This window comes from Branchiostoma lanceolatum, chromosome 4 (genome assembly GCF_035083965.1).
Source record: "Branchiostoma lanceolatum isolate klBraLanc5 chromosome 4, klBraLanc5.hap2, whole genome shotgun sequence".
NCBI classification, from domain to species: Eukaryota; Metazoa; Chordata; class Leptocardii; order Amphioxiformes; family Branchiostomatidae; genus Branchiostoma; species Branchiostoma lanceolatum.
Window position 1 is genome coordinate 611,437 of NC_089725.1, and position 26,412 is coordinate 637,848.

Here is a 26,412-nt window from a genome sequence, read left to right on the forward strand (position 1 = left end):
TTTACACATCGATTTCTTCAGAGAACAAGGAAATCAAAGTGGTTTGGCCTAGAAATTTTAGTTTTCGAAACAGTTCCATTTGTCCTTTTAGAGTGTTGAAGACAAAGAATTATTTCCCGTTGTCTCTACCAGACTTACTACGCCGGCTATAGGGAGAATATTTTCCAGTGTTTCACTTGCAGGCTCCGTTAGGATGGCAGATTGGACCCTCTCTCCGTAGCCGACGTCCTTAGCATACTATTCAGACTATTTTGCCAATTTCTACTTTTTTCCGGCAGCCATCTTCGGAGCCTGGTAGAGGCTAGTTGTTTGAAGTGCTTGAGTGATACGTGCAATCAGTGGTCATTCCTTTGTAGTTTGTAACAAACAGTTCTAGATTGCTGTGATCTTAATGATATGTTTTTGTTTATTGTCTAAAGCTAGCTTCTGAATATATTGATATAGATGTTGTTTAGTCTTTTTCCTGACGTTTTTATGATCTTTTTGCGCCTCCCAGATTAGGAAATCAGCAGACAGAAAAATGACACTTCTCCTGCCCTGTTGTTACCTGAAAATTACAAATTTCATAACAGCTCCATATGTGCTGTTTTTAACTTATTAAGATCGAAAGTTTATTGAGCCCTCTCCACGTTGTCCATTGCTTGAGTGATACTTGCAGTCAGTAGTTGTCCCTTTGTAGTGTCTAACAAATAGTTTTAGAATGCTGTGATCTTACTGATATGGTTGTGCTGATTGTCTAAGTCTTGTTGTTTGGATATTATTAAGTTTTTTTACTCTTTTTGCTGGAATTTTATTACTCTGTTCGCACCTTCCATTTAAGGAATCAACTGAAGTAACATTTAAAACTTCTCTCACTCTGCTTATTTCTGAAATACCATTGCGAACTATTCTTACAACAAGACTGTATTTTTTCTTCACTCTTGTCTAAATGATGCAAGTGCACAATAAAATGCTGTGAAGTCTAAACATTCAAGTAAGTCTTGACAGATCAATGTCTGAAGATTTGTGAGCGGAAAAAGTATATATACAACAGAACTGAAAATCTGACAAGATTACATGGCCAATCTGTAATTTCTGGTTCTTACAGAATTTGTCATGGGAAAACTTAAAGTGTATTCTTTGTTTCCCCGCTTCATCGCTTACCTAATGACCATACAGATTTTGTGGTGGTAGTTTTTTTTCTAGTTTTTTTATTGCAGTTCACAAAAACAAATACACAATAAAACAGAAGGATCACAGAGTCAACACCTGCCTGGAGAATTAGACAAGCCCCGGTGTAAAATAAACTATCACAACAGATTTAGCATGAATGATAATCTACCAGCTGAAACAAAAACAGAACAAATACCTTTCAAGCCGGTCAAAACAGCTCCAGTTGGCCCTCTCTGTGAGGAGCTCCTGCAGAATGTCCCAGGCGCCGGTTGCTGATGTTCTTGTAGGCTGTGTCCTTCGGTAGCTGATCCGTGATGCCGTGTGGCAAACAACCCAATGTTAGTCTTATGTAAACGGTGGTGTTGATTGTCTGAGGCTGGCTGGCTATTTGAATAATGTTAATATTTATGATAATGATGAAAATCATAATTATCAGGCTAGTTTAAAAAAAAATCTATTTGTTTTACCTTTAATTTGTTTTACCTTTTTATTTGTTTTACCTTTTTAGTTCTTTTACCTTTAGCTCAAACTAAAGGTACAGGCCGGTTTGTTCAGTATTAATCTTTAACAAAGTGTTTAGGGTCTGTTCATTGATGTTAATTGATTGCTGTTCAAACATCCGAGCCCGGGGATCCGTAAACAACGCGTTCCATGCTGCCTCAAGCTGACGTGACTAATGCGGTAGAGGCCGTGCGGTATTTCGGACCTCTCGGTGTCGTCACTGACACAGTAACAGTTTGCGAGAGTCGTTAGTCGTGCTACGCCTTGATAACCAACGCACCTGAAGTGTATTGTCCCGTCGTTACTTCTCCGAGAAGGTCACCAGGAAGTACTGGGCAGCGTCAAAGGTAAGTATTTAGAAGTCAACACCGTCCCCCATATAACATTCGTGGCGTTCAAACTTGAACCATATGTTACGTGTCGCCGCGTTGAAAGGCGTTGAAAAACAATAAAGCAGCTGGAGTGGATGAGATCTCGGCAGAGATGCTCAAGCACGGTGGTGAAAGCACAATGGAGATGCTGACCCAGCTGATGAACTGCTGCCGGCAAGACGAGCAGGTCCCCATGAGGGATAGGCAAGATGGCGTGATTGTGAAACTCCAAAAAAAGACGGGCATTACTTTACTGTCGATTCATGGGAAAGTATTCCAGCTGGTTTACGCTGTAACCGCTCTTCCATAGAACAAATCTTGACTCTCCGTAACATTATTTACCAAAGTCGCGAACGCCAAACACCACTATGAATTCATCAATCTTCATCGATTTCAAGATGGCTTTTGACAGTATTCACAGGACATCATTTTGAAATATTGCTGCCTTATATGGGATACCAAAAAAGTTTGTTAACATTTTAAGAGCCTTTATGTAAATTCAAGACGCTGTGTTAGAACAGAGGGTTGAACAACAGACTTCTAGACATTGTCACGGGTGTCAGACAAGGCTGCATACTGTCTCCATTCCTTTTCCTGCTGACGATAAACTTTGTCCTAAAAAAGACTACAGAGGGAGGCAAAGAGGGGTGAAGAAAAATCAGACCTAGACTTTGCTGATGATTTAGCCCTGCTATCTGAGGAGAATCCTTAAAGTGCGATGGCAAGATCATATCACTAACGAAGAAGTCCTCAGAGGGGCCAAGTCCAAGGCACTGGGAGACATCATAACCGGCAAGAGAATGCAACTGGCAGGTAACATCCTACGTCTACCAAGAAAGCGGTACTCAAAGATCGCAATGACCTGTTTGCGTTAACCACAAACATACGGCAATGCCTTTTTGGTTCATGAAGATGTCAGTTTCAACAGACCAAGCAGATCTCCTTGCGGACATACCAAAGCCGTCTCACTAAGGCCGTCTGTAAAACAGCTAATGTCACACGACGTTTACAATCAATAAAAAATTCATAATGTTACCATCTTATCTGTTACAACATTTAATTATAATCAAAGTAGGGAAGTGCCCTCCCCTTGGAACCAACGCTTTACAAATGATGAATTTTATTTTCCTCGGCATGGGATACGATAACTTGGCATAATATTGGAAAGTTCGGGACCATTTTTGTTTGATTCAGATGTAAACAACGATCTTTGTTGCTGGTTAGTAGTTTTCAGGTTCAATCACTTATTTTACGAAATCAGAACGAAAGACGGTGTACAAAGAATGGAAACACCGCCATGCCTATCCGCCTCACGAACTCCAAGTCAGCTGTTGTTGCTGTAATATCCTCTGGTGCGCTTTTATGAATAAATACCACTGTATTTATTGCCCTGTTGACCCACCCAAAGAAAAGAACACGCCAGTTATTTAACCGAACCTGTGATCCGCCACCTACGACTGACCCTGAAGTAAACCTGCAGCAAACGTCAGGAAAGGTGACGTGTTACTTCAAATCAACCAAGCATCACTGGTATATAGGTTTGTCATAATTTGTAGCTTCAGTGTTAGCACAAATGCAATACAAGACAAGTCCATGGCCGGTTGCTATGGTTTGACTCGTTGTATATTGCCATATTCAGGTTTGACGATAGGAGTCTATCTCTTGTTTACCTTTTGGTTGTTAGTTTGTTTGCTTGTTCGTTTGTTTTACAAACTTGTAGCCACCCCTTTGCTTCTTCCTTTCAAAGGTTGACCCTCGTCACTAGTAACCCCTCGGCGGAAGCGACAGGCTCGTTTCCCAGTCATGAGTGATGACGTCACTCCTGCCCGGGTTAGCAAACAGCCTGGCGCCCGGGCACTGTTGAACTTCGGTCGAGGATATTTAACGACTTTTCACAATATTCATTCTTCAATGAAGGTCTTACCTGGCTTTATGGTCTATAGCCTCTTTTTCTTCGCCCAGGAATCAATGTAAGTGCAGCAAAACGTGTGACTGTTACCACAATGTGCTGTTTGAAAACAAAAACGACACATGACGTTGTGAACCAGTGGGAGCTTAGGATTAGTCGACACTACGGTGCCTGATTAATATGGGGAAAATGCAATTGTATTGTGACGTCGTGATGTATCCATTAGGCTACTGGAAATCCACTCACTTTATCTGACGACTTTCTGATACATTTTGTCCTTTTCGAATCTGCATTCCACAGTTGCAATGGCATAAATGGCGAACAATATACGTATTAATACTATACTGTCAATCAGTACTTAATAAGTGCGTCTATTGTTAGTGTACAAGTTGTTCCTTCATCCTTGCTTGTTTAACCATCAGTCATAGAGTGAACATCATACCTAACCTAGCGTAAAGAAAGGTCATAATGACGACTAGTGTTCTCTTGTCAATGATTTTACAGGGATGAAATACAAACCTCTAGGACCCAAGAATGTCATTCTCTGATCTGGGAATCACCCGTAAATATTCCCTAAGCAAGGAAGTTTCCCCGGCAACTCAACTGTGGACTGAGCAATTAGCCACGCAAAGACTGGGATAGACAACATGGAGTTTTCGAACATTTCAAGAAAAGAGGACGGCACAGATGCAGATGTTCCACTGATTTACCAAAGCCCAGTTCTAAATAAGCCACTAGGGGGTTTAAACTTACTCCCTGCCCCAAGAGCTATACACCATTTCAGCTCATCAAATATTGGCACCGTTTGGTAAACTTACCCGAGGACTATCTGCTTCATGAAGCATACACTATCGTATTTTCTAATAATCATGACTGGATTAATTATGTGAAGGATATTCACACCTATCACGGCCTTGGATGTATATGGATGAATCCTAAGCGTTATAAAGTAGACTATATTGAACATCAACTCAACTGCAGACTACAGGATGCACATACACAAGAGTGGTTTAGTTGTGTCAGCAACAATTCAAAATTATCCCTTCTTCACAAATGCAAAAATCATTATGTACAAGAAAAATATCTTCATGATGTGAATAATGTTGAAATCCGTAAAGCGATAACACATTTGAAAATTAGTAGCCATAGATTGAATATAGAAACAGGTAGATACTTTAATGTAGCTCCCGACCAAACTTTAAGGTTTTGCCCATTCTGCCCAAATCGAATTGAAGATGAGTTTCACTTTATTATGGAATGCTCTAAATATGATGCCCTACGCGATGAGTTATTCGCCTTTCTCAATTCAAGTACTTCAGATTTTAAGACACTCAATGCCACATGTAGATTTGACTATGTATTTAGATACAACAGCTCATACAGTGTTAAAATAGGCAAATATATAAAATATTGTTTTGTTATTAGAAACAATAATGATACTAAAAATTAGCCCAACTTGAATCATGTAAAACCAAAGATATTCATTTTGTTGTAGTGAATAGTTTTATTCCATACTTCTGTCTTGTTCTATGTTTACTGTTGTTGCCATAATTTGTACCTGCTACAATGGTCGCGCAATAAAGTTCTTCTTCAAAATCATTACCATAGCATTTGCAATAAATTTGACTTCAAACTTTCAGCACACTTATAACATATAATGCAAAGTAGCCCATAATTTGCATAATAAATATTCTATTATCTGAAGCATCACCCATACTATCTACATGCCTTACATTATGATGATTCGTCAATCCCTGCTGGAGTTACTCGTCTCGAAGGTGAAAACAAAAACGCCAACTGCAGTTCCAAACAAGCAGCTAGGGGGCCTTAATTCACACCACGTACTTCCTGTCCCAAAAGCTATCTATCACTCAAAATGAACCTGCCGCCTGAAGAAAATTTGGCCGCAAACTTTGAAGCTCCTTCTCGGTACTTTTACTTGCTAGGACGCTCATTATCGAATTTGACCTTCCTCTTTGACATCCCTACCTATCCACTAAATATCGTGCACAGCCGTCAACAGCTCCTCGAGTTATGCTGTCCACATAAACTCACACACATATAAAGCCCGGTGCAGTACTATAGGAAAGCGCCAGATGAATCATTTTCGAAATTGACCCCCGTTCCCACATCCGCTACTCACCTACCAAAAGTAGGAATATCCATCAACGTTTCCGTCACTTTTAACTGGCCTATATACAAACACACAAAACTGCAAAGTCCACTGCAGTACTGTTAGAAAACGCAAGGTGAAAGATCTTTGTCCTCGACCTTCCTTCGCACAACTGCTACACACCTACATAACCATGAAGATCCATCAACGGTTTCTCGACATACATACAGACCCAACCCACAGCTAGCATAACCGAAAACATAATCTTCTCGGCGAATAAAATCACCAGTATGTTCGACTCATGTCAATATATGTACTGAAACTAGTGCTCTTCATTGTGTCGCCTCTCACCCACAACTCATCTCTGCAAGGTCTCGCTTTACTGAAGTTAAATAGGGCGTGATTTCTGTCATACAAATATAGTAAGCAGAGTAACTTTATGAATTCCGAGGTAATTTTCTTGCATCGGTACCTCAAGAATAACTCATAGAAGCTAGATTTAGAAAAAAATCCGAAGAGTGGCCAAAAAATATCAATGAAATAACTAGAAAAATTTAAGTTTACAGAGTTGTCCCCTAGTCATGATCAAAGGATTGGAAATTGGGCTTCTATAAATGATTTTTAACCTATCTATTCGTAATATATTTCTTGCCAAGATATCACAATATTATTAGTCCCATTTCCAACGCTCTAATTCTGTCCAACGTCTTTTAGCTTTAATTAAACATAATTCAATTCTCATGGTGTCTTATCTACGAGCTTAATTCCTTATATTCAATTAAGAAACTTTCCCTTGGCCACCGAGGTCTACTTAATGCATGCCTTTTGGTGATGGTTAAAGGAGGTGTCGACTTGAATATCAATTTTTCCCTTCTCATCTTTGCTTGAAGACAGAATCTTAAAGAGGTTTATGGAATATGTGCATAATATATGCTTTTATTAATATATTGGTACAAAATGCATTCTTGCAGCCGATCACATTTTTAAAAGTATTTCAATACTACACACAACGTGTAAACTAAAACATAGAATCAAACGGTTACATAAGTACCTTCATTGTCAATAAAAGCAACAAACCTGTTATGTGTTCTATTTCTGTACTTTATGAGCTTTCTTTGAAAAGCGCTGGAGCATTCCATTACGTTGAAGCAGGAAGCAAAGATTGTAATACAAGAAATATATTGGTAACGACATGCATAACATATTATTGCTCAGCCGAGGTGTGACTATGTACTAAATGCAGGGCATCAATTCATTTTTGTCTCGCATTGATAGCTTATACATTTACTACATGTGCATTTTTTATCGAAAATGTATTTTGCGCGTATTATCTGAAAACAAAGGAAAAGGGGGCGTTCTACAAAGCAATATTGCCCATCGTAATAACGTTACTTCGCAATAATCCGGTACATGCGTTTCTTATCAGTGAAAGAGCTGGAAGCTGGCAGAGTTCTGTAGGTCAAGCCTGACTAACCAGATTACGCGGTTAGATCAGGCGTGCTCTCTACAGTCTGGTCGGCGCCTGGTAGGCAGCATTAATGCCGGGTGAACATGTGGTTCTGGCAAAGCAGTTTGTTATCAGCTACATGACCGAATAGTACAATATAGTAGTAGTATGTGCATGTGAGTTCATCGTAGAAATTACAACGGCTATTTGTTTTTACAATTATAAAAGTAATATAGACTAATTTGACATATCATAAGTCTTCTTTGATAAGTCCCATTTCACTTGTGATATAAGCGTTGAATAACAACGCTTGAAAACACATTGGACATAGGATATTCGAAGCGTAACTACACTTTAGTTTTGTTGACAAAACGTATCAAAAGGGTAAGAAAATGTCCTTTTATTGAGCTAATTAATTGCAGGAACATGTCTGCAAAATGATGTAGATCATATAATCAACTCTGCGACTGGATTAATTTTGCTAGAATGCTGCTCAAATTTTCCTTCAGACCATCTTAATTTTATGGATGATATCCGCACGCGCACTGATTTTCACCTGTTCTAAAAAAAATGGAAGTGGCTGCTGATATGATGATCTTGTCAGCAGCAGAAAAGATTGCACTTGCGAAGTGGAACAATCTGCACTGCTGACAGGATCATTTTGAAAATCTAAATTTCCGGATGAAATGTGTTTGCCTGCTATTCCCCCATATGTTAGAGACGTACAGCTACTTAGATCAAAATCACACGTGTCTGTGAATTCACATTGAATTTATTGAACATGACAGGATTCAGTAATCAATATGACTAGTGGGAGGGGGGTGGGGTTCTTTGTAAAGTCCGTCTCGGTCCGACCGACTCAGTTTTTAGCATACCAAGTGAGTCAGTTGTGACAGCGAAGCTGGCGTGTTACATCGAAGGGTGGTTATAGTAACTTATACCGGCTAAACAGATCGATACATAACGAACGGCTGTTAGTGTTACTTGCATGTCAAGCATGGCTAAGTTCAGTGTAGAAAGCTCGGGTGGGAGTAGCCGTGGCGAGTCGTGTTTGCTTGTATATTATAGTGTCCTCAATCTGATGTCGCTGCGGCTAGGGTTGGAGTAACCTGACATCCAGTCTACCGTGGATAGGCCAGGCTCGCTTCGGGGCTGAAGCGGTTTTCCTCCGCAGGGATAATCAGGGATGGCTGCGTTAGGACTCAGGGGCTTTACACGACAAACTACTACCGGGTGACAAAGATATCACGGCAGCGGAAAACGCCTTCCGTCCCGCCGAGTGCCCGGCCTATTACGCCCGGCCTAACGACAATCTAGACCGGATTCAAAGTTAGGTAGGTCTAGGGTTGAAGTTATCTAGGCATGCACTCGACGTAACGTTCGAACACGCTATACGTTAACGCATGTTGAAATTTGGCGGCTGACATGACATTAGAGACAAACCCCCAATATACGTAGCGTCCTAAATACGTCCCACGCATCGGTTTACGCCCAGATGAACAAGTTAAAATTGTAAAACATCCAGTGAAACACCAATATCCGTTGGTACAGTCGCATATGCCAACAATTCTTTGAGAAAAGGGAAAATCCTGTCAGCAGTGGGAAGATCCTGTTAGCAGTAGAAACATTACATTGCTGACAGGATGATCCTGTCAGCAGTGCAGATTTCCCCACTGCTGACAGGGTCGTCCTGTCTGCAGTACAGATTTTTCCAGGATAACCCTGTCAGCAGTGCAAGTTTTACATTTGCTGACAGGATGATCCTGTCAGCAGTGCACATTTTTCTACTGTTGACAGGATGGTCGCGCGAATAGCCCCAGGCTAGTATAAACATTTCACGCGGCCCAGGTCTGCCGTTAACGACAACGTCCCGTTTTGCGGCCCGAGCTTGAGTCCACAGCAGGTGTCTACTGTGCACCATTGTCTTACCTGCTCCCTTCCTTGTGTAATAAAGACACACGATGTCGCTCCTAGTGCGGGTCAGTCTGTTGGTGTTACTCGGTGCCGTTGCCGTCGGAATCTACTGGAACTACGATGGCTTCGATCCGGGTAAGTTGCTGTGTTGATTTACCTTTACATTTAAATGCCAATAAACAACAGTAGTTTGGAGCAATTTTTAGGGACAGTCGTGGATGTGTGGAACAAAATTCTATCATGTCTTGTATATGAAAATTCTTTCGTGGATCTCTGTCGACGATTGTTTCTATCATAACCCTGACGTAAATCCTACGACAAAATACATCGTGTATAGAATGTGACATAACGGTTTGGACTTATGTTTTACAAGATGTGTTCCGTCTTAGTTGATCCAGATGAGATAATCCTTTACTTAGAGTGGGCGTGGCGGTATGTGAGGCCAACAGTACTAGTATTGTTTGTGATACTACGTTCCCGTTTCTCTCTTTGATGCAGTACTTTTAATTAACAATATTGTGACTAACTATAACGTGGGTTAGTTTGGTGATGGTACGTAGTGCTGCAGCTGTATGGGTTTTCCATTTCCAACGTTGATTTAGATTTTAAGTCTTGCAGGTTGCCAAATAATTAGTCCTCAACTTAAAAAATAGAAATAGATTCAACTCCCACTTCAAATGCTCCCAGATGACCCCACGAGGGGCAAAGTATTGGGGGGGGGGGGGCGGTCAAGGGCTAAGGCGAACGGCACGGCAAGACTCAACGGTGGGAGCCGTCACAACTGTGCCAGGCAGGGCATTCCATTGGAGAATGGCAATTTTATGCTTAGGACTACTTTTAATTTTGCCACTTCCGGACACACCGTACGTTGTACCTGATGTGATGTTTTAATCATCGTTGACAACGTCAAACGTCCAACAACAGGAATACTTTCTGGATTTGCCCAGGCTATCAAGTTAAAACGTTATCAAACATCAAGAAAACTTAGAGTCAAGATATTTGGTGCCTCCGGTTTGGGAATATTGTGTGTCTAAGACACGCAAGCGTGGGAATGCTTTGCCTGTGTGTTTTAGGTAACGTTACAATGTTAACAAGCAAAACATTCACACGCGTGTGTGTTTTAGGTTTACCATATATCCTGGCCGGAGGCGCCATCATATTTTGACTCAAGTTTCGTTTAAGGCTTGAATATTCTCCTTTTCTCAGGATTCACCGGTTACTAGTCCTTATAAAGATCATTAATGTATGACATAATCAATACAAACAAACAAACAAACAAACAAGACATGGTTGACATTGTCCCTTAGAATCTGTACGCGGTGCAACAGTCGTCATCACGGGCTGCAGTACCGGTATCGGCGAAGAGATGGCGTACCAGTACGCCCGGCTGGGAGCAAAGATCCTCATCACAGCCAGGAGGGAGAACAGGCTGAAGGAGGTGGGAAGACTCTGTTTTGCACAGTGTCGTTTTGATTAACCTTCCAAACACCGCAAAAAAGTTTTTGGAAGTTTTGCCTTCTACCTTCGTGAAAACGAAGGTATCGTTTTCGTTTTGTTTTGGTGTGTGTCCGCAGTTATTTGAATATTGTATTGAGTGACAGGATGTTCGGCGGAAGATGGTGTAGCCGGAGATTGGCAGGATGAAAGATTAGTTCGGCCCGGGTTCAAAATTGCATTGGGATGAAAATGCACAGAGAGAATTAGCGAGTAATATGCAATGATGAATAAAACAATAGATTCACAAAAACCATTTGTTTATGGAGGCATGAGATATTCGAATTCTTAATCCTGCGGCCGGTGTTTCGGTGCAAGAATTGGACTGATCAGCCACGCCCACACCCACAAGGGCGACTGAAGTCGAGGTCTTCATCGACAACGATGGACGAACATCATCAATCGTAATGTATTTGTAAATGACAAATTGCTAAGCCTAGTGGAAGTAGGAAAATCTAACTTAGAGGCTGTCATTAAATATATATGTCTCTGTCGTTTGGTTTTCTCTTAGGTCGTAGCGAAGGCGAAGTCTCTGGGTGCCCAGGAGGCGCACTATGTGGCCGGGGACATGGGGAAGGCGGAGGACTGTGAGAGAACAATTCAAACAGCCAAGGAGATATTCGGTAAGGTGATAAGCTCTCTCAAGAAGTTTAAGACAAATGGTGTAAGAGGGTATTTGACGTGGACAGAGTTATCCTCTCAATTTGCAACCAACGGCCGAAGCTCTACTCCAAAGACCGGCCAAAGCCTTAGACCAAATATTCCCCATATTTCGGCCTATTTCCATGGTTTCAGTTCACAAAGAGGTTAAGTAAAGGCTACTATTTGTGCAATAAGGACATTTTATTGTGACAAAAGTAAACCTAAGATTTGACATCTTTTCCAGGTCAGTTGGACTACTTGGTACTGAATCACGTGGGGTCAAGGTTCAAATCTACTGAGGACGTGTTTATCGATATGCGCAGGGGCAAGTCGTGGGACCAGGACCCGGATATGGACTTCTTCGTGGACTTCTTAAACATCAGCTTGGTCAGTTACGTCCGGCTGGCCTCCCTGGCCCTGCCTCTGCTGAAGGAGAGCAGCGGACACATCGTGGTCATCGGGTCTATAGCAGGTAAGATTGATAAAGAAGAGCGAAGGATACATCCTGTCCTCTATTTTGGTTAAACTCGCTTTATAGGGCACACCGACTTGATTATACAGATGTCAGGATGGCACCCGCAGGACACTGCAAAATTGATGCGAGCGTGACAAAAGAATAAAAGATTAGAGATTTACTTCGTTGTGAAATCTAAGTGATTAGGAAGTTTTAACAAGTGACTAGAAATACAACTCGACATAATTGAAGAATACAAGAGGGATAACGAAAGATAGTCAAGAGTAAACAAGACCAGTTGGTTTGCAATCAACCACGACAAAAACTTCCTTTACAATCAACAAAAGTGTGAACGAAATCTTTAACAGTTACAGAGAATAAAGTGGATCCTCGTAGTAGTAAAGAGCATACAAGTCTGGTGACTGTTATTGTGATATCAAGTTGCAAGGCAGTTGCTACATCAACAGATAGAGGACCAGGTTGTCAGTTGAATATATGGAGTTTACCCATGATATGTAGTAGGCATCCTTCCATCTTTTCAGATGAGGGTAGCACTCTGGATTCGGCAGCTTCTCATGTGGCTCTGAAGTCCAATCCTGGCGTGACAGTCTCGGCCACAGTTTGGACATATGAAGTCAGAGGAGTTCTGAAGCTGCTGTCTCTCTTTTCTTCTTTGTCTTCTTTGCTCTAGTTACTTCTTTCGTTTTGTCTGACCCTTTGCTAGACCCGCACTGACTTCATGGCGCCATCTGTTGCGGTCTGCTGCGATTTGTTCCCAGCTGGCAGGGTCTATGTCAGTTAGCTTCAGGTCTCGTTTACAAACGTCTCTGAAACGCAGTGCAGATCGTCCTACTGGGCGTTTCGCTGTAGCAATTTCACTGTACAGAATGTCCTTGGGATGCGCCCATCCTTCATTCTGGATACATGCCCCAACCAGCGTAGACGTCGCTGGCAGAGGAGAAGGTGCATGCTCAGGGAGCAAGAACGTTCCAGAACAGTGGTGTTGGGTATTCTATCCTTCCAGGAAATACCAAGAATGCGCCTCAAACAACGAAGGTGAAAACTTTCAAGGCGGTTTTCTTGTCTGGCATAAGTGGTCCAGGACTCACTACCGTACAGAAGAGTACAAAGAACACACGCACGGTACACTTTGAGTTTTGTGTTAAGTGTCAGGTGATTGTTGTCCCACACTCTCACCCCGAGTTGAGTCATCACTCCTGCAGCCCTGGCTATCCGTCTGTCGATTTCCTTGTCAAGGGACAGGTTGCTGGTGACCGTTGAACCAAGATAGGTGAAGTGGTCTGTCACTTCAAGCACTTCTGTTCCTATGGTGATGACAGGTGGCTTAGGGACATCTTGGCCCATGACTACTGTTTTCTTGATACTGGTGGTCAGTGCAAATTCCCTGCAGGCGTGTGCAAACTGGTTGAGCATCTGTTGCAGCTCGTGCTCGACGTGTGCTGACAGTGCTGCATCGTCGGCGAACAACAGTTCTCTGATCAGCACTGTGCGGACCTTTGTCTTGGCTCTCAGTCGGGCCAGGTTGAACAGTTTCCCATCTCTGCGGGTGTGTAGGTGGACTCCTTGTGTGGAGTGACCAAATGGAAAGTTCAGCAGCAGAGAGAAAAAGATCACAAACAAAGTCGGCGCAAGAACACACCCTTGTTTCACACCAGACCGGATTGTGAAGGGTTCAGAGGTCTCCCCGTCGTAGCTGACCACACCCTGCATGTTCTCGTGGAAGGAGATGATGATGCTAAGCAGCTGTGGGGGACAACCGATCTTCTGCAGTAGCTGAAACAGTCCTCTCCTACTGACAAGGTCAGAAGCCTTCGTCAGGTCGATAAAGGTGATGTATAACGGCCTCTGCTGCTCGCGACACTTCTCTTGAAGCTGGCGTACGGAGAAAATCATGTCTGTTGTGGATCTCTGGGCGCGGAACCAACACTGAGATTCAGGGTTGACCCTGTCGGCCAATACCTGAAGGCGCTAAAGGACCACTTTGGCAAAGGCTTTTCCCACGATGCTAAGCAGAGAGATGCCTCTGTAGCTGTATCCCCTTGGCATAGTTTCTACTACTTTTCTCAAAACGTTAAATCGCGGGCGGATTTAATCACTTCCAAAGTGCCAAAATTGTCAATCTGAAAACATCTTTTGGAAGCTTACACCTTCCACCATCTCACTGGCGAGTTTGTTTGGTCAGATGTAGTCGTTTACGCAAGTTAGAAAGCGATTTGTCGGGTCATGGCTGATACGAATCTGAGTTTCAATGCGATTCACGTGGTTTGATTGGTCGGGGTGAGAATACAATTCCACCCAGCGAGCCATCTGCTTGTCCTTGTCAGTAAGGATCTCGCCAGTCGATGCTTTAAGGGGTGCACACTTTTTGATTGGTTTTCCTGTTGCTTGTTTGATGCCCTCGTACATTTTTCTTATGTTACCACTGTCCGCTGCAAACTGGATACGTTCTTACAGCAGAAGCCAGTAGTTGTTTGCACAGCGGCGTGAGGTTTGCTGAGCTTTGTGTCGGGCGGCTTTTAAGGCTTGTAGGTTCTGACTGCTCGGGTTTTGTTTGTAGCTGAGCAGTGCTTTACGTTTCAGGTCAATAATAGGTTCCAACATAGAGATGTGTGATTCAAACCAGTCTGTGTTTTTTCGTTCCTTCTTTCCATAGGTCTGGACGGCTGCACGGTGGATGGTCTAACTCAGTGATTCCCACCTGTGCTCTGCGTCATGAGTCTGGACAATGTTCAGACTTTCTTCGACACATTAATTAATTCTAGGAACGTCTGGTTTTTGTTTGGAAGGAAGGTTTTTCTGACGTCTATTCTTGGCTGGCCTATCTTCTTAGTGTGATACAGTCTCTTGGGCCTTATTGTTGTCCTTTAGGCAACAAGTGAGTGGTCAGTGTCGCAGTCTGCACTGTGGTATGCTCTTGTGTTGCAGACACTGTTTAAAGAAGTGCGTCGTGTGATGACTAGATCCAACTGGTGCCAGTGTTGCGATCTGGGGTGTCGCCAGGATGCTTTATGGATAGCTTTGTTTTGGAAGAAAGTGTTTGTTACACAAAGATTGTGGTAGCAGCAAAGCTCAAGGAGCCTCTGCCCGTCCGTTATCGTCCAATCCCATGGTGACCCAGCACAGTCTGCCAACTATGGTCTGCGCCCACCCTGGCATTGAAGTCCCCCAGGACGAAGATGTGCTCTGATGCTGGGATTTCCTGAACAGCCTTGTCTAGTTGCTCATAGAACTGATCCTTGGCTTCAGGTGTGGCCTGTAGTGTTGGCGCATACACACACACGAGGTTTGCAGGACCTTCATGTGTGGAAAGGCGTAGTGTAAGGATTCGTTCTGTGCCTCCCGTAGGGGGTTCTATCATGTGCAGCATGGTGTTTCTAACGGCAAAGCCAACCCCATGTTCTCAGGTTTCATCCCTTGCTTTCCCTTGCCAGAAGAAGGTATAGGAGTCCTCCTCTAGGGACCCACTGTCAGGAAGTCTTGTTTCTTGCAAGGCAACTATATCAATGTTCAATCTGTAGAGTTCACGACCAATCACTGCAGTCTTACGAAAGTCCTGTATATCTCTTAAGTCGTCGGATAGACCAGTACGCATATTTCGTACGTTTCAGCTTGCAATACGAATGGCTGGAGTTTTCTGTTTACTTCTGTCATTTCTTACTTTATGGTCTGGTGCATGGCATACAACCCACCTGTCGAGTAAGACTCTAAGCTCCACACACCCAATGAAGCAGGCAAGTCGTGACGGGTCAGCACCTAACTGGCCGGGGGCTGGCGGTAGCTGACCAGTAGGATTTCAAGGATCCTTCCCACTGTCGAAGACAACCCGTGGCGTCCAGCTCTACGTCAATTCAGCAAGGACTTATAACCCGTAGACTGCTGTCTTCTGGTTTGTTTTTCGCCCCCAGGAATGGGGGAGACTAGAGTGGCCTCTCCAGAGTGCTGGCCTGGGCGTCTGTATGGAGGTCTTGCGCTGCCCAAAAACACAACAGGACCCCCCTCTCTGCCTCTCCGGCGTGGTCCGAGGGAACGCGAAGCGTGACACTCGGCGACGGTTTGGCTGCAGGAGTTGCCGGAAGGATGTCAGCGTTTGACAGTCGACCGCCTCACGTACTCCACTCCGGATTTTCTGTCTCGGTTGACTCCCGTAGCCTTTTCCAGGACTGGCTATGGCCGCAAGGCAGCGAAGGTTTTTGAATGAGGGTTTTCCTTCCCCTAGACGAACTGCCATCCAAGGCTGACGAGCTCCGTCTACCCGTGGTCCATCCTTTAGCGACTATCCAATCTCCACCCCCTCATTCGAGGTTACAGAGTAGGGACGGTACACCTACCCCAGGACTAGGAAATTGGCACATTCGGGCTCTCACACGACAAGGCGGATGGACCGGGAGCCGATGTTTGGGTATCCCCATGATGAGAGCCGTGATGTGTAATACGTAGCGAATAATTCCTTGACTGATACTGAGCTTTGAGTACATGTGTTGCATGGCGGATTGTTACAGGTAAAGTGTTCCGGATGAATACAATACGACTGAAATATGGAAAAGTAAATGTTTCAGTTTTACAACGGCGAACAGCAAGTTGAAACTGATCGGTGAAGCAAAGAGATCTAATAGGTAAATCAACTTTAACAAAACGAGAAATATCAATGAGATCAAAACTTTTTGCATGGTGTTGAATCAGATGGTGGTTTAATTGAAGCTTTGCACCATTTTTCTGTTTCGTGGACAGGCAAGGTACCATCTCCGAACTTGAGCTTCTACAGTTGTGCGAAGTTCGGTCTGGACGGGTTCTTCAGCTCCCTCCGTGTGGAACTGATGAAGGCTCAGCAGGACGTGTCCGTCACCCTCGCCGTGCTGGGATTCGTCGCAACCCCAACATTCTCTAACCATTTAAAAGTACGTAAATAGTTTAACTGGGTCGTTATATTACTTTATTGTATTGACTTCTTTGTGGTTAGAGGCTACTAATTCAAGGGGAGGTATTGTTTATGGTCCGTCTAATTGTCTATGTTTTCAGTTACATATTTTTCAAATACTATTTTCATGTACTGTAACGGGTGTATAAGTAGCGCAGGAGCAGTGTGAACTGTGAATGCATCTTATATTTTGTGTTGTTCTTTTTGCTCCAGACCAGGCCAGATGGTGACAAGGTACTGGAAGGTTTCGCCCCGATAGGCGAGACTGCGCTGGCCGTCATACGGGGAGGGGCGAACCGCGCACGGGAGATCTACTATCCCTTCCACACCTGGCCTTTAGCCAAACTGAGGGCTCTGGCGCCTCAACTGCTCGAATACATCAGTGTTAATTTACTTCGAAAGCGAGATGGTTCAGCTGATAGTTCCAAGATGGCAGACATATGACGTCAGAAATAAACATGGTGGTGCCCATTGTCTCAAGGGTAAAACAGAATAAGCTTTTATTGAGCAAAACCTGCAATGACTTATGTACATATGTTGGTATTGTGTTTAAGAATTCTCTCCAAGCAGTTATAAGGTCTGGCTTAGTGCTTTACGCGTGCTGTTGAGTCTAGCTCCTCCACTCTGCCCAGGACAATCGCGAACAACCAAATAAACGTATAAAAAGCCTCAAAAGCACGCTTAAACCACTGACCCTACATCTGCTTGGAAATCAGTTACGACTGGAGTTATGCCAACGTGTTGATGTCGGGACGTCCTGGAATATTTAACGCTGAATCTGTCAAGAACTTCTCAATTAAAGACAGCTCTTAGTCGCTATGCATCTTAAGCTTAAGGCGTCACGGTTCGCCATAAGGCACTGTCGTTTCATTTTGTTAGATCAAGTATTACTAATGCATACATGAACTACATAAGAATACACTTGTTGTCGTTGAGAGCCCACCAGTCTCCCCAAATACGGTACAAAACGTAAGGAAGTGGCTACTGACAGGATGATTCTGTTAGCAGTAGAAAAAAAAACAATTGTACTGCTAACATTAGAGGCATTAGAGGACATTAGAGACAATTTCTACTGCTGACAGGATCATCCTGTCTGCATTGCAGATTTTTCCGCTACTGTCAGGATCATCCTGTCTGCAGTGCAAAAATTTCTACTGCTGACAGGAAAAAGTTTCAGCCAATCAGAGCTCGCTAAAAGATTGCCCGCGCAAAAGGACTCAGCGAGGAACATGGCGGCAGCCATGAAGGCTGGAGATAAGTTTTCCAACCGGGCAGATTTCCAGGCCGCCCTGAATGAGCACCAAGAGGCCAATTTTGTGCAGCTAAGAAAGCCATAATTATTTGGCCCGAAAGTATTTGACCCCGGCAGCAAAAGGGTATCATAAGCCAAAAAGAAATAAAAATTCAAAAAGGCCTAGCTATATAGAGAGTCTGCTATGGAGCCATAATGGAGGCTGATGACATGGTACTTTTATTATCTGTTTTGCATTTAACAACTAAGTTTTAAGTTTACTACTTTTATGAAAACCAAGCTCTAAAAAGGGTAATACTGTGTTATGAAAGGTAAATCTTGGAAATATAACATTATAACTAAAGATGAAGAATTGCCTCATGTAATATTGGCGGGCAAATTCCGAACAATTGGACATTCTTAATTTCTTGAGAAAAGCGTGTCTGCCTGCTATCATACCTCTATGTACCGGATATATGTACAGCAGTAAACTAGAAATGACTCGTAATAATAGAGCACAATCACACCTGTCTGATGAAGTCCTGGGAATTATTGAACAATTGGCATTAGGATCCAGTGGGAGGGGGGGTGGATTCCTTCTATTAAAAGTGCGTTTCTGAAGCTGTCGATTCGACGGATTCAAAAATTTCAGCGTAAAAAAGAGTCAGTTGTGATAACGAAACGGCTGTTACTTGTACGTTGTACGTTAACTAGTAGTGCAGCTCAATTAATTAAGGGCTCGGATGGGAGTATCAGTACTGGAGCATGTCAGAAATTTGGCACCTAGCATCGATGACATTTGAGATAAAACATGACTATAATCACGATCCGAAATATGCCCCATGAATAGGTTAAGCCTAGCTGAAATTATGAAATTAAAATTGCCCGGTTTCCAGCTCATGCGTTCGCCGGATCCGATCGGATCACGCTGTTATCACCTGGTAGGTCCTTAGATACGCTGTGATGATGGCCGACATCTTGAAACACCTAATATCTGCTGTTACCGTGGCAATTACATATGCTAGCTTCTGATTGGTTGCGAAAATGCATTGAAAAAAAGGACGATCCTGTCAGCAGTAGAATTTTTTGCACTACTGACAGGATCGTCCTGCCAGCTGTAGAATTTTTTGCACTGCTGGCAGGATCGTCCTACCAGCAGTGCAAATTTTTGTACTGCTGGCAGGACGATCCTGTCAGCAGTGCAAATTTTTGTACTCCCGGCAGGATCGTCCTGTCAGCAGTGCAAATTTTTGTACTGCTGACAGGATCGTCCTGCCAAAAGCCTTAGGCCCGGAAATAACCGACTTAGATTGCCGCAAAAGGCTAGCATTGTGCCGGCTTGTCGTAAAACTCCTCATGTACTACCACAAAATATGTCTGCATGCATCAAAGTTTACAAGAAAATAAGGGGCGAAATTGTGGATTGGTATGCCATCGACGTTGGCGAAGGGAATGTTACGTTTGTACAGTTGTAGGAGAGACTCGTGGCGGCCAGCGAGTATCGCCCAGACAATTTCAAACACTACCAATCCAGAGTGTCTCTCACACGTTTTTTTGCAACGATGAGAGACATGGAAGAGGAATTGAGGCATTGGTATAGAGGTCTCACAACGAGATTGGTAAGTGTGAACCATGGAATGCTTAATATGGAGTTCAATGCCATGTATGTTGAAATTGCCTTATTGGTGTATATGAGTATTCTCATCACAGTCATATGTCATCCACAGTCCTTGGAGTCAAATACCTTCAAATAGTGTACTGCTATGATGAACAAGACAACCTACTTGTACCTCCTACAAATAAATACTTGCTGTTTGTTTGATACACTGTGTTCTGTGGTTCAATTCGAAATACCAGCTTTGTAGTTCTGTGGTTAAGCAGTATTTTTTGCTGGATTTTTTTCGCCCGCGCGCATTAGTTTTAGGGTCTCTAGAGGATGCCATCCATAAAATTAAGATGGTGTGTCCTCATAACTGAAAACATGACGTAAACATGACCTATGATCTGCCAGAATCTCATATCACATCCGTGAAAAATAATAACCCTTTGAATTGAATTCAGGTGTACAATGAAAAACGAAGTGATGATATTATTGAAGCAAAAGGATCATACCTTGATTGATGTGTCATTTTTTTCTGTCATAGGAAAATGCAAAATATGACAATGTCATGGCTGGTTACTGCGCGTCTTCTTCTTCTTCGGGAATAGGTGGCCAACTTCAACATGCTAAAGGTTCTGCCACACTTGACGGGGGTGCTGATGCTGGACGTGGTTCAGTTGTAACTTGTCAGTTCCATGTAGTGATGAGGGGTAATGAGTAATATGTGCATTTAGTGCATGAAGGCAATCTTGTCTTTGAATGAAGTCAGGGATGAAGCTGTTACTGTCTCTAAGGGCAGAGCGTTCCATTCTGTGACCGTCCGCGGAAAGAAGGACATCTGACTGTAGGTCGTTCTGGAGAAAGGAATGCTGTACATCAACGGGTGCGACCGCCTTGTCTGTCTTGTGAGGTTGCTAGCAGTGGGTAGATACTTGGAGTCTATGGTAATCATGCTATGATGTAACTTGTAGAAAGTTGTGAGTCTTGCTCTTTTCTTCTTGTTTGCAGTGTCTCCCACTTAAGATCTTGTAGCATGTTTCCGACACTGGAGGACTGGCGAAAATGGTAGCAGAGCCATTTGGCAGCTCTGCGCTGAATTTTCTCAATAACTGTGGCGTTTCCCCTTGCCAGAAGTCGGGTAAACAGGCCATAGTTTACTTTCTTGACAGACATGTGTTCAATACAGAGACTAAATGACTACTCCTGGATTGACCCTTTGCTCTTCCTGCCATACGAAAATGCCAAATATGACATTAATTTCCTACCCCATTGTAATGGTTCGCTATCTCAAAACTTTCATAAACCCTTTCTCCGCAAGCCAATGGTACTGGTCACAAGAGGCTAACACCAATATTATGTTATCTATTTGCCTGAAGCTTTGATGGAATCTTACATATTGCCTCACATGTATGGAAATGATATCCAAATATGCTGCCAGTTAATGCCACAAAGGTTGAGTTAGCTATCTTGCACGAGGTATTGCTCATGCGAAATAGTCAGATTGAATATACACCAGAGAAGCATTTGACAGCAAACATCTTGCGTATCAAATATCTATTGGCACGCATCAAAATTATTGGTTTACCCACAAAGATAGTTCCCGGTGTAATAGATGACACAAAAATGTCAATTCGTGGTATCCTACGCTTTCATATGAATTATTTGGTCCGTCCGCATTATGTTGCATGGGTGGATCTGACCCCTGTTTACTCAGGAGCAGAAACACAATAAACGTGATTGAGAACTAAGAAGCAAATCATACAACTCCTAAAAGTGAAACCCCTAATCTTGTTAGAATTATACATTTATTACCCTCAGTAACTTTAGCAATTAATTGAGCATAACTGTATATCGAGGGAATATATAAGTTGTATTGTAATAAAACTGTAGGCTGTTTTGATAAAGCAGACTTAAGTATTGACCTCTTGGGTGTCTAGCCTCAGTGAGATAAACAAGCATAACTCATCACCAGCACATTTTGGCCTCGGAGAACGTCGACAGCTCTTTTCTACGTAATGTATCGATTAAAAGTCGTCTGGCAGACATGATACTGTCGATTCTTATTATTCCCCTAAGATCACATTGTCAAAGGCGAGATGACAGCGCTGTAAGCGAGGGTTATAATATTTCCCTTGAGGAGTTTTCACGGTGACTTACAGACCGTGTTCTATCACACGTCTTGCAACATAATCAGTTTGATCACAACGTCTTAAAGACATTTCTTCTGAGACCGGTACCGATCCTTTACGAGCGCCGACGCAGGAAATGCTGTTCAAAGGTTAATATCATTTAAACGGAGGAATTATGTGTGTGTGTGTGTGTGTGTTTGTGCGCGCGTGTGTGTGTGTGTGTGTGTGTGTGTGTGACTGGTTTATTCACTTCACTTCAATATACAGTATACGCAACTGATTGGATACCTGGATTGCGCTCTTGTGTACAATATTACAATTACACACTCAACAAAAATAAGGACCATAGCATGTTCAGGTCAAAGGATACAAAAAATGGAAGTTCTGCTGCAGTACCAAGGTCACATTCCAGGGGGCCCGAAATCGACCTTTACCTTTGTCTTCTCAACACTTACCCATATATCAAATATCATTACAAGCCATCTAGACGTTTTTGAGTTATATTGACTACAAACATCCGGAAACACACACACACAAACAAACGCGTGCGCAGACCCGCTCAAAACTTTATCTCCGTTTTTCATGGAGATAATTACAGTTCATAACAGTTACAGAAAAAGTATTACAGACGCCATTACAGCATCACAGCTATGTTTAAATCAGGTCTATTAAACCATCACTAATCATACGGGATTTATTAGGAGGACTAACAGAGATCATGAAATTGATACGTTGCATTGAAATCGAATCAAGATATCCGTGATCTTTTATCTTGTTGGTTATATCTTCCTAAATTTCACAATATAGTTCTGATTTTGTATGATTTTGTCCGCCATTAGACACGTATATGATACTGTAAGAGATGAAACCGTATAACAAGATACATCCTATTCGGTTAACCCCCTTCCAAAGTAGGGAAACATCATCAATCGATTTCGACCCACAACGGAAACCACATAGGAGCACCTTCAGCGACTCCAGAACTTCTGCCCTTGACAACTCTAGATCTTAATGCAGCACTTCAAGGCTCTGGCAGTACAATCCTGTGCTGTGTTTATCGCAATGTACATAAAATAACGATCATATGCTGTAGTTTACGGAGCATTGTTACAAGTTTCCTCAACATGCGCACTTCTGGACACTTTTACAAGTTCTGCACCACATTCTAACTCTGTTCTTGTCATAAAAGTCCAAGTACTTCATAACCCACGGTTGCATAATAGTTCGAGGTTACCTGAATGCCCCTCTTATCGTAAAATCTGAGATTGTTTCGGAGATATAATGGCATTGGTGACTCCACTATATGAGTTCACATACCTTATGTAATTAAGCTCTCAAAAGAGATTTACATTCAGATTTATTTTGCCTATAAAAAGAACGCTGTTTGATAAATCAAAATAGTCATTTCCATGAGCACTCTTAAACTCGACCATTTCAGTCTTTACAGAGCATTGCAGTGGTGCGCGCTCTTTGCTTATCATCATCAATCAGATTCCAGGCAATTTCAATAGCCACGACCTTTTAAATCTTTGCTACCAAGCCTCCTTCTCAATTTTCGCAAATCAAAAAGCAATCGAGTTTGCTTGTAAACCTCTGATTTTCTACCTCAGCATGATGACGAAGTTATGGCGATAAGGCTCATAAACTGTTGATAGATGCGTAAAAATAAAGTTCCACTGGAGAGAAACAGTGTTGGCATTCTCTCAGGCCCATGGTACGCTCAGATAAGCTTAGTACAATACGCTCCCGCAAAATGTTGCTTACCATAAAGGGCGTTCAGCGCCTTTAAAGCTCACTTAGTAGACGAGTAGACAGAGAATGTGAACCATCCACTGGAATGATGCGATCTTTTCTGAAGTTACGGTTTCAATCGTTACCCACCAACGTGCCGTGTATGTCTGAAGGAACCTCTAGTTGACTTTAATCATTCGTACGACAGCAGAATTTCATTACTATATTTCCGAGACGGCGATGATTTTCGGATCAATGTCCTAAAGTGGTTATTCATGAAGAAGTATTAAACACCGAAGCAATGTTGATATGTGATAATGAATCTAAAAATGAATTAAAATTACAGCTTCAGAAAAGCTTTCAGTCGTAAAGAGGAACCACATTTAACTCAGGTAAGATAACATCAATTCTTTAACTATAGAATTGTAATTCGTTGGTTATAAGTAGGCAGGAAGCTTATCTCGCCTATTTTTTCATCAAGACCGTCAAGGTGCTTTAGACTGATACTTTAACCATCTATAGCTCTGAAGAGGGTCCACCGGTGTAATCTTGGAGAGTAGTTGCGGCGCGTAGAATACTCCAGGTGTATCGAGAATTCACAAGCGGTTTAAGTTGTCTGTCCATGAAATTTGAAAGGAAGTAGGAACAGCCAGGAGCTAGATGATCCTTCGGTCACAATTGGAAGGAAAGGGGCCCTGCCGTGTAGTTCACTGATTTTTTTGCACTTCCAGACGTGACCCCCACGTGCTCCCGTGGGACACCCTGCGGCAACCAGACTATTGGGCACGGCTAAGACTTTAAGTCGGACTTAAAATTAACCCGGGGCCCGGTAACAATTAGACGTGAGCTAATCGTGCGAACACCTGAGAGGTACCCCTCTCCCCCATACCCGCCAGTCCAAATGTGACCGAATCATAAGCAAGTGAGTGATGGTTTTCAATAAAACTTTCAAACATGTGTGATGTTACTCTATATACTCTTCTATTCATCAATAAATGCAAAAAAAGGAAAGTATATTTATCATTATAGGTAGTCGACAAAATGATGGAATACAACAACACAGAGAATTTATATTTCAACGTCCAAAGCCTTTCTTATAAATATTGCACGTGTAGTAAAGTTAATGTTGCATTTTACAGTCCGGGCCGCCAGTGACCTCTATTCTTGAAATACCATTCTGTAGATGACATGTCGACAAGATTTAAACCGTTAGCCTTCAAGACGTAATAGGTATTGACGTTTCCACTCTCACCTTTTGAAATACAGTCGATCTAATATATATATCATTGTAAGTACGTAACTGGATAGTAACTGAGCAGGTCGACGGGCAGGCCGGACCAATGACTGCAAATTAGCTTGCGGTTTGATATGATGTGATATAAAACGCTTTGCAATGCGTCATCCTGCTTAATCAAAATGGTTCTTACATTCCGTAATATGACGACCTCTAAAAATGGCACAGGCACGTCCCTGCTAATATGTAAAAGGCAGGACGGATCCCGAAAAGGATATGCTGTACAGGATAAAAAAGATAACAAACATCAGACCTGCATCAAAAGTGTTTTACAATCCTTCATGAACCTTAAAGTGATGAAAGTGAAGGTTAACATTTTTATTTTATTTTTTAAAAGTGTCTGGACCTTTATAACCACCCAACTGGGCTCCACTGTAGATTATTCTTATAGTGACTTGGCCATATTGACGAATAGCAATATTGATAGACTTGCTGGTATAAAACCCAATAAATGTTGTCATCCTTCAAGGCACAACATTTTATGCTCGCTTAAATGTCAGAGGTAGATAAAATTTGTGCCGCCTAGAAATATCAGTGCGTAGGCTAAACTGTCATCTAAAGGCAATTTGGTTCCTGCGTATACGTCAGTGTGGCGGATACCTGTGTAAAGTAAACAGGTGGTGATACAGCCAGTGTGGCGGAGACCTGTGTAAAGTAAACAGGGGTGGTACAGCCAGTGTGGCGGAGACCTGTGTAAAGTAAACAGGTGGTGATACAGCCAGTGTGGCGGATACCTGTGTAAAGTAAACAGGTGATGGCACAGCCAGTGAGGCAGTAACCTGTGTAAAGTAAACAGGTGGTGGTACAGCCAGTGTGGCGGAATCCTGTGTAAAGTAAACAGGAGTGGTACAGCCAGTGTGGCGGAGACCTGTGTAAAGTAAACAGGTGGTGATACAGCCAGTGTGGCGGAGACCTGTGTAAAGTAAACAGGAGTGGTACAGCCAGTGTGGCGGAGACCTGTGTAAAGTAAACATGTTGTGTTGGTACAGCCAGTGTGGCGGAAATCAGTGTGGTGTAAACCTGTTGTGTTGGTACAACCTGTGTGGTGTAAACCTGTTGTGTTGGTACAACCTGTGTGGTGTAAACCTGTTGTGTTAGTACAGCTAGTGTGGTAGAAAACTGTGTGGCATACGTCTGTGTGGGTGATAATTTTTCAATAACAAAATGGAACCCCATTACACTTGCATTTTCCTGGCCCTTTGTCTGATGCTTGACAAGGCTCAGCCAGGAGCACAGCCAATAGACAAACACGAGATAAAGGACGTACATGTCACATGCGACTTCAGAACTGACTGCACCTCTGACTGGGCTACGTTTGCCTTTATGATTAAGCACAGTGGGGTGAATGGGACTCATTTCGGTCACAAGAAAATAATGATGCACAATGATAGTACAAAGTTATCATTGATTATGATCTTGCTTCTAAGTGGAGATGTCGAGATAAATCCTGGGCCTAGACCGCCAAAGTTTCCCTGCGGGAGCTGTAACAAATTA

At 42.7% G+C, this 26,412-nt stretch overlaps 1 protein-coding gene across 1 annotated transcript; it reads left to right on the forward strand.

Moving 5' to 3' along the window:
* The first annotated feature begins 9,425 nt into the window (after positions 1-9,425).
* Positions 9,426-12,688, forward strand: LOC136434077 (hydroxysteroid 11-beta-dehydrogenase 1-like protein). Its single transcript, XM_066426778.1, has 5 exons — positions 9,426-9,542; positions 10,715-10,845; positions 11,413-11,524; positions 11,788-12,015; positions 12,540-12,688. The coding sequence occupies exons 1-5, from the start codon at positions 9,455-9,457 to the stop codon at positions 12,686-12,688; spliced, it is 708 nt and encodes a 235-aa protein (XP_066282875.1). The 5' UTR covers positions 9,426-9,454.
* The last annotated feature ends 13,724 nt before the right edge of the window (positions 12,689-26,412 follow it).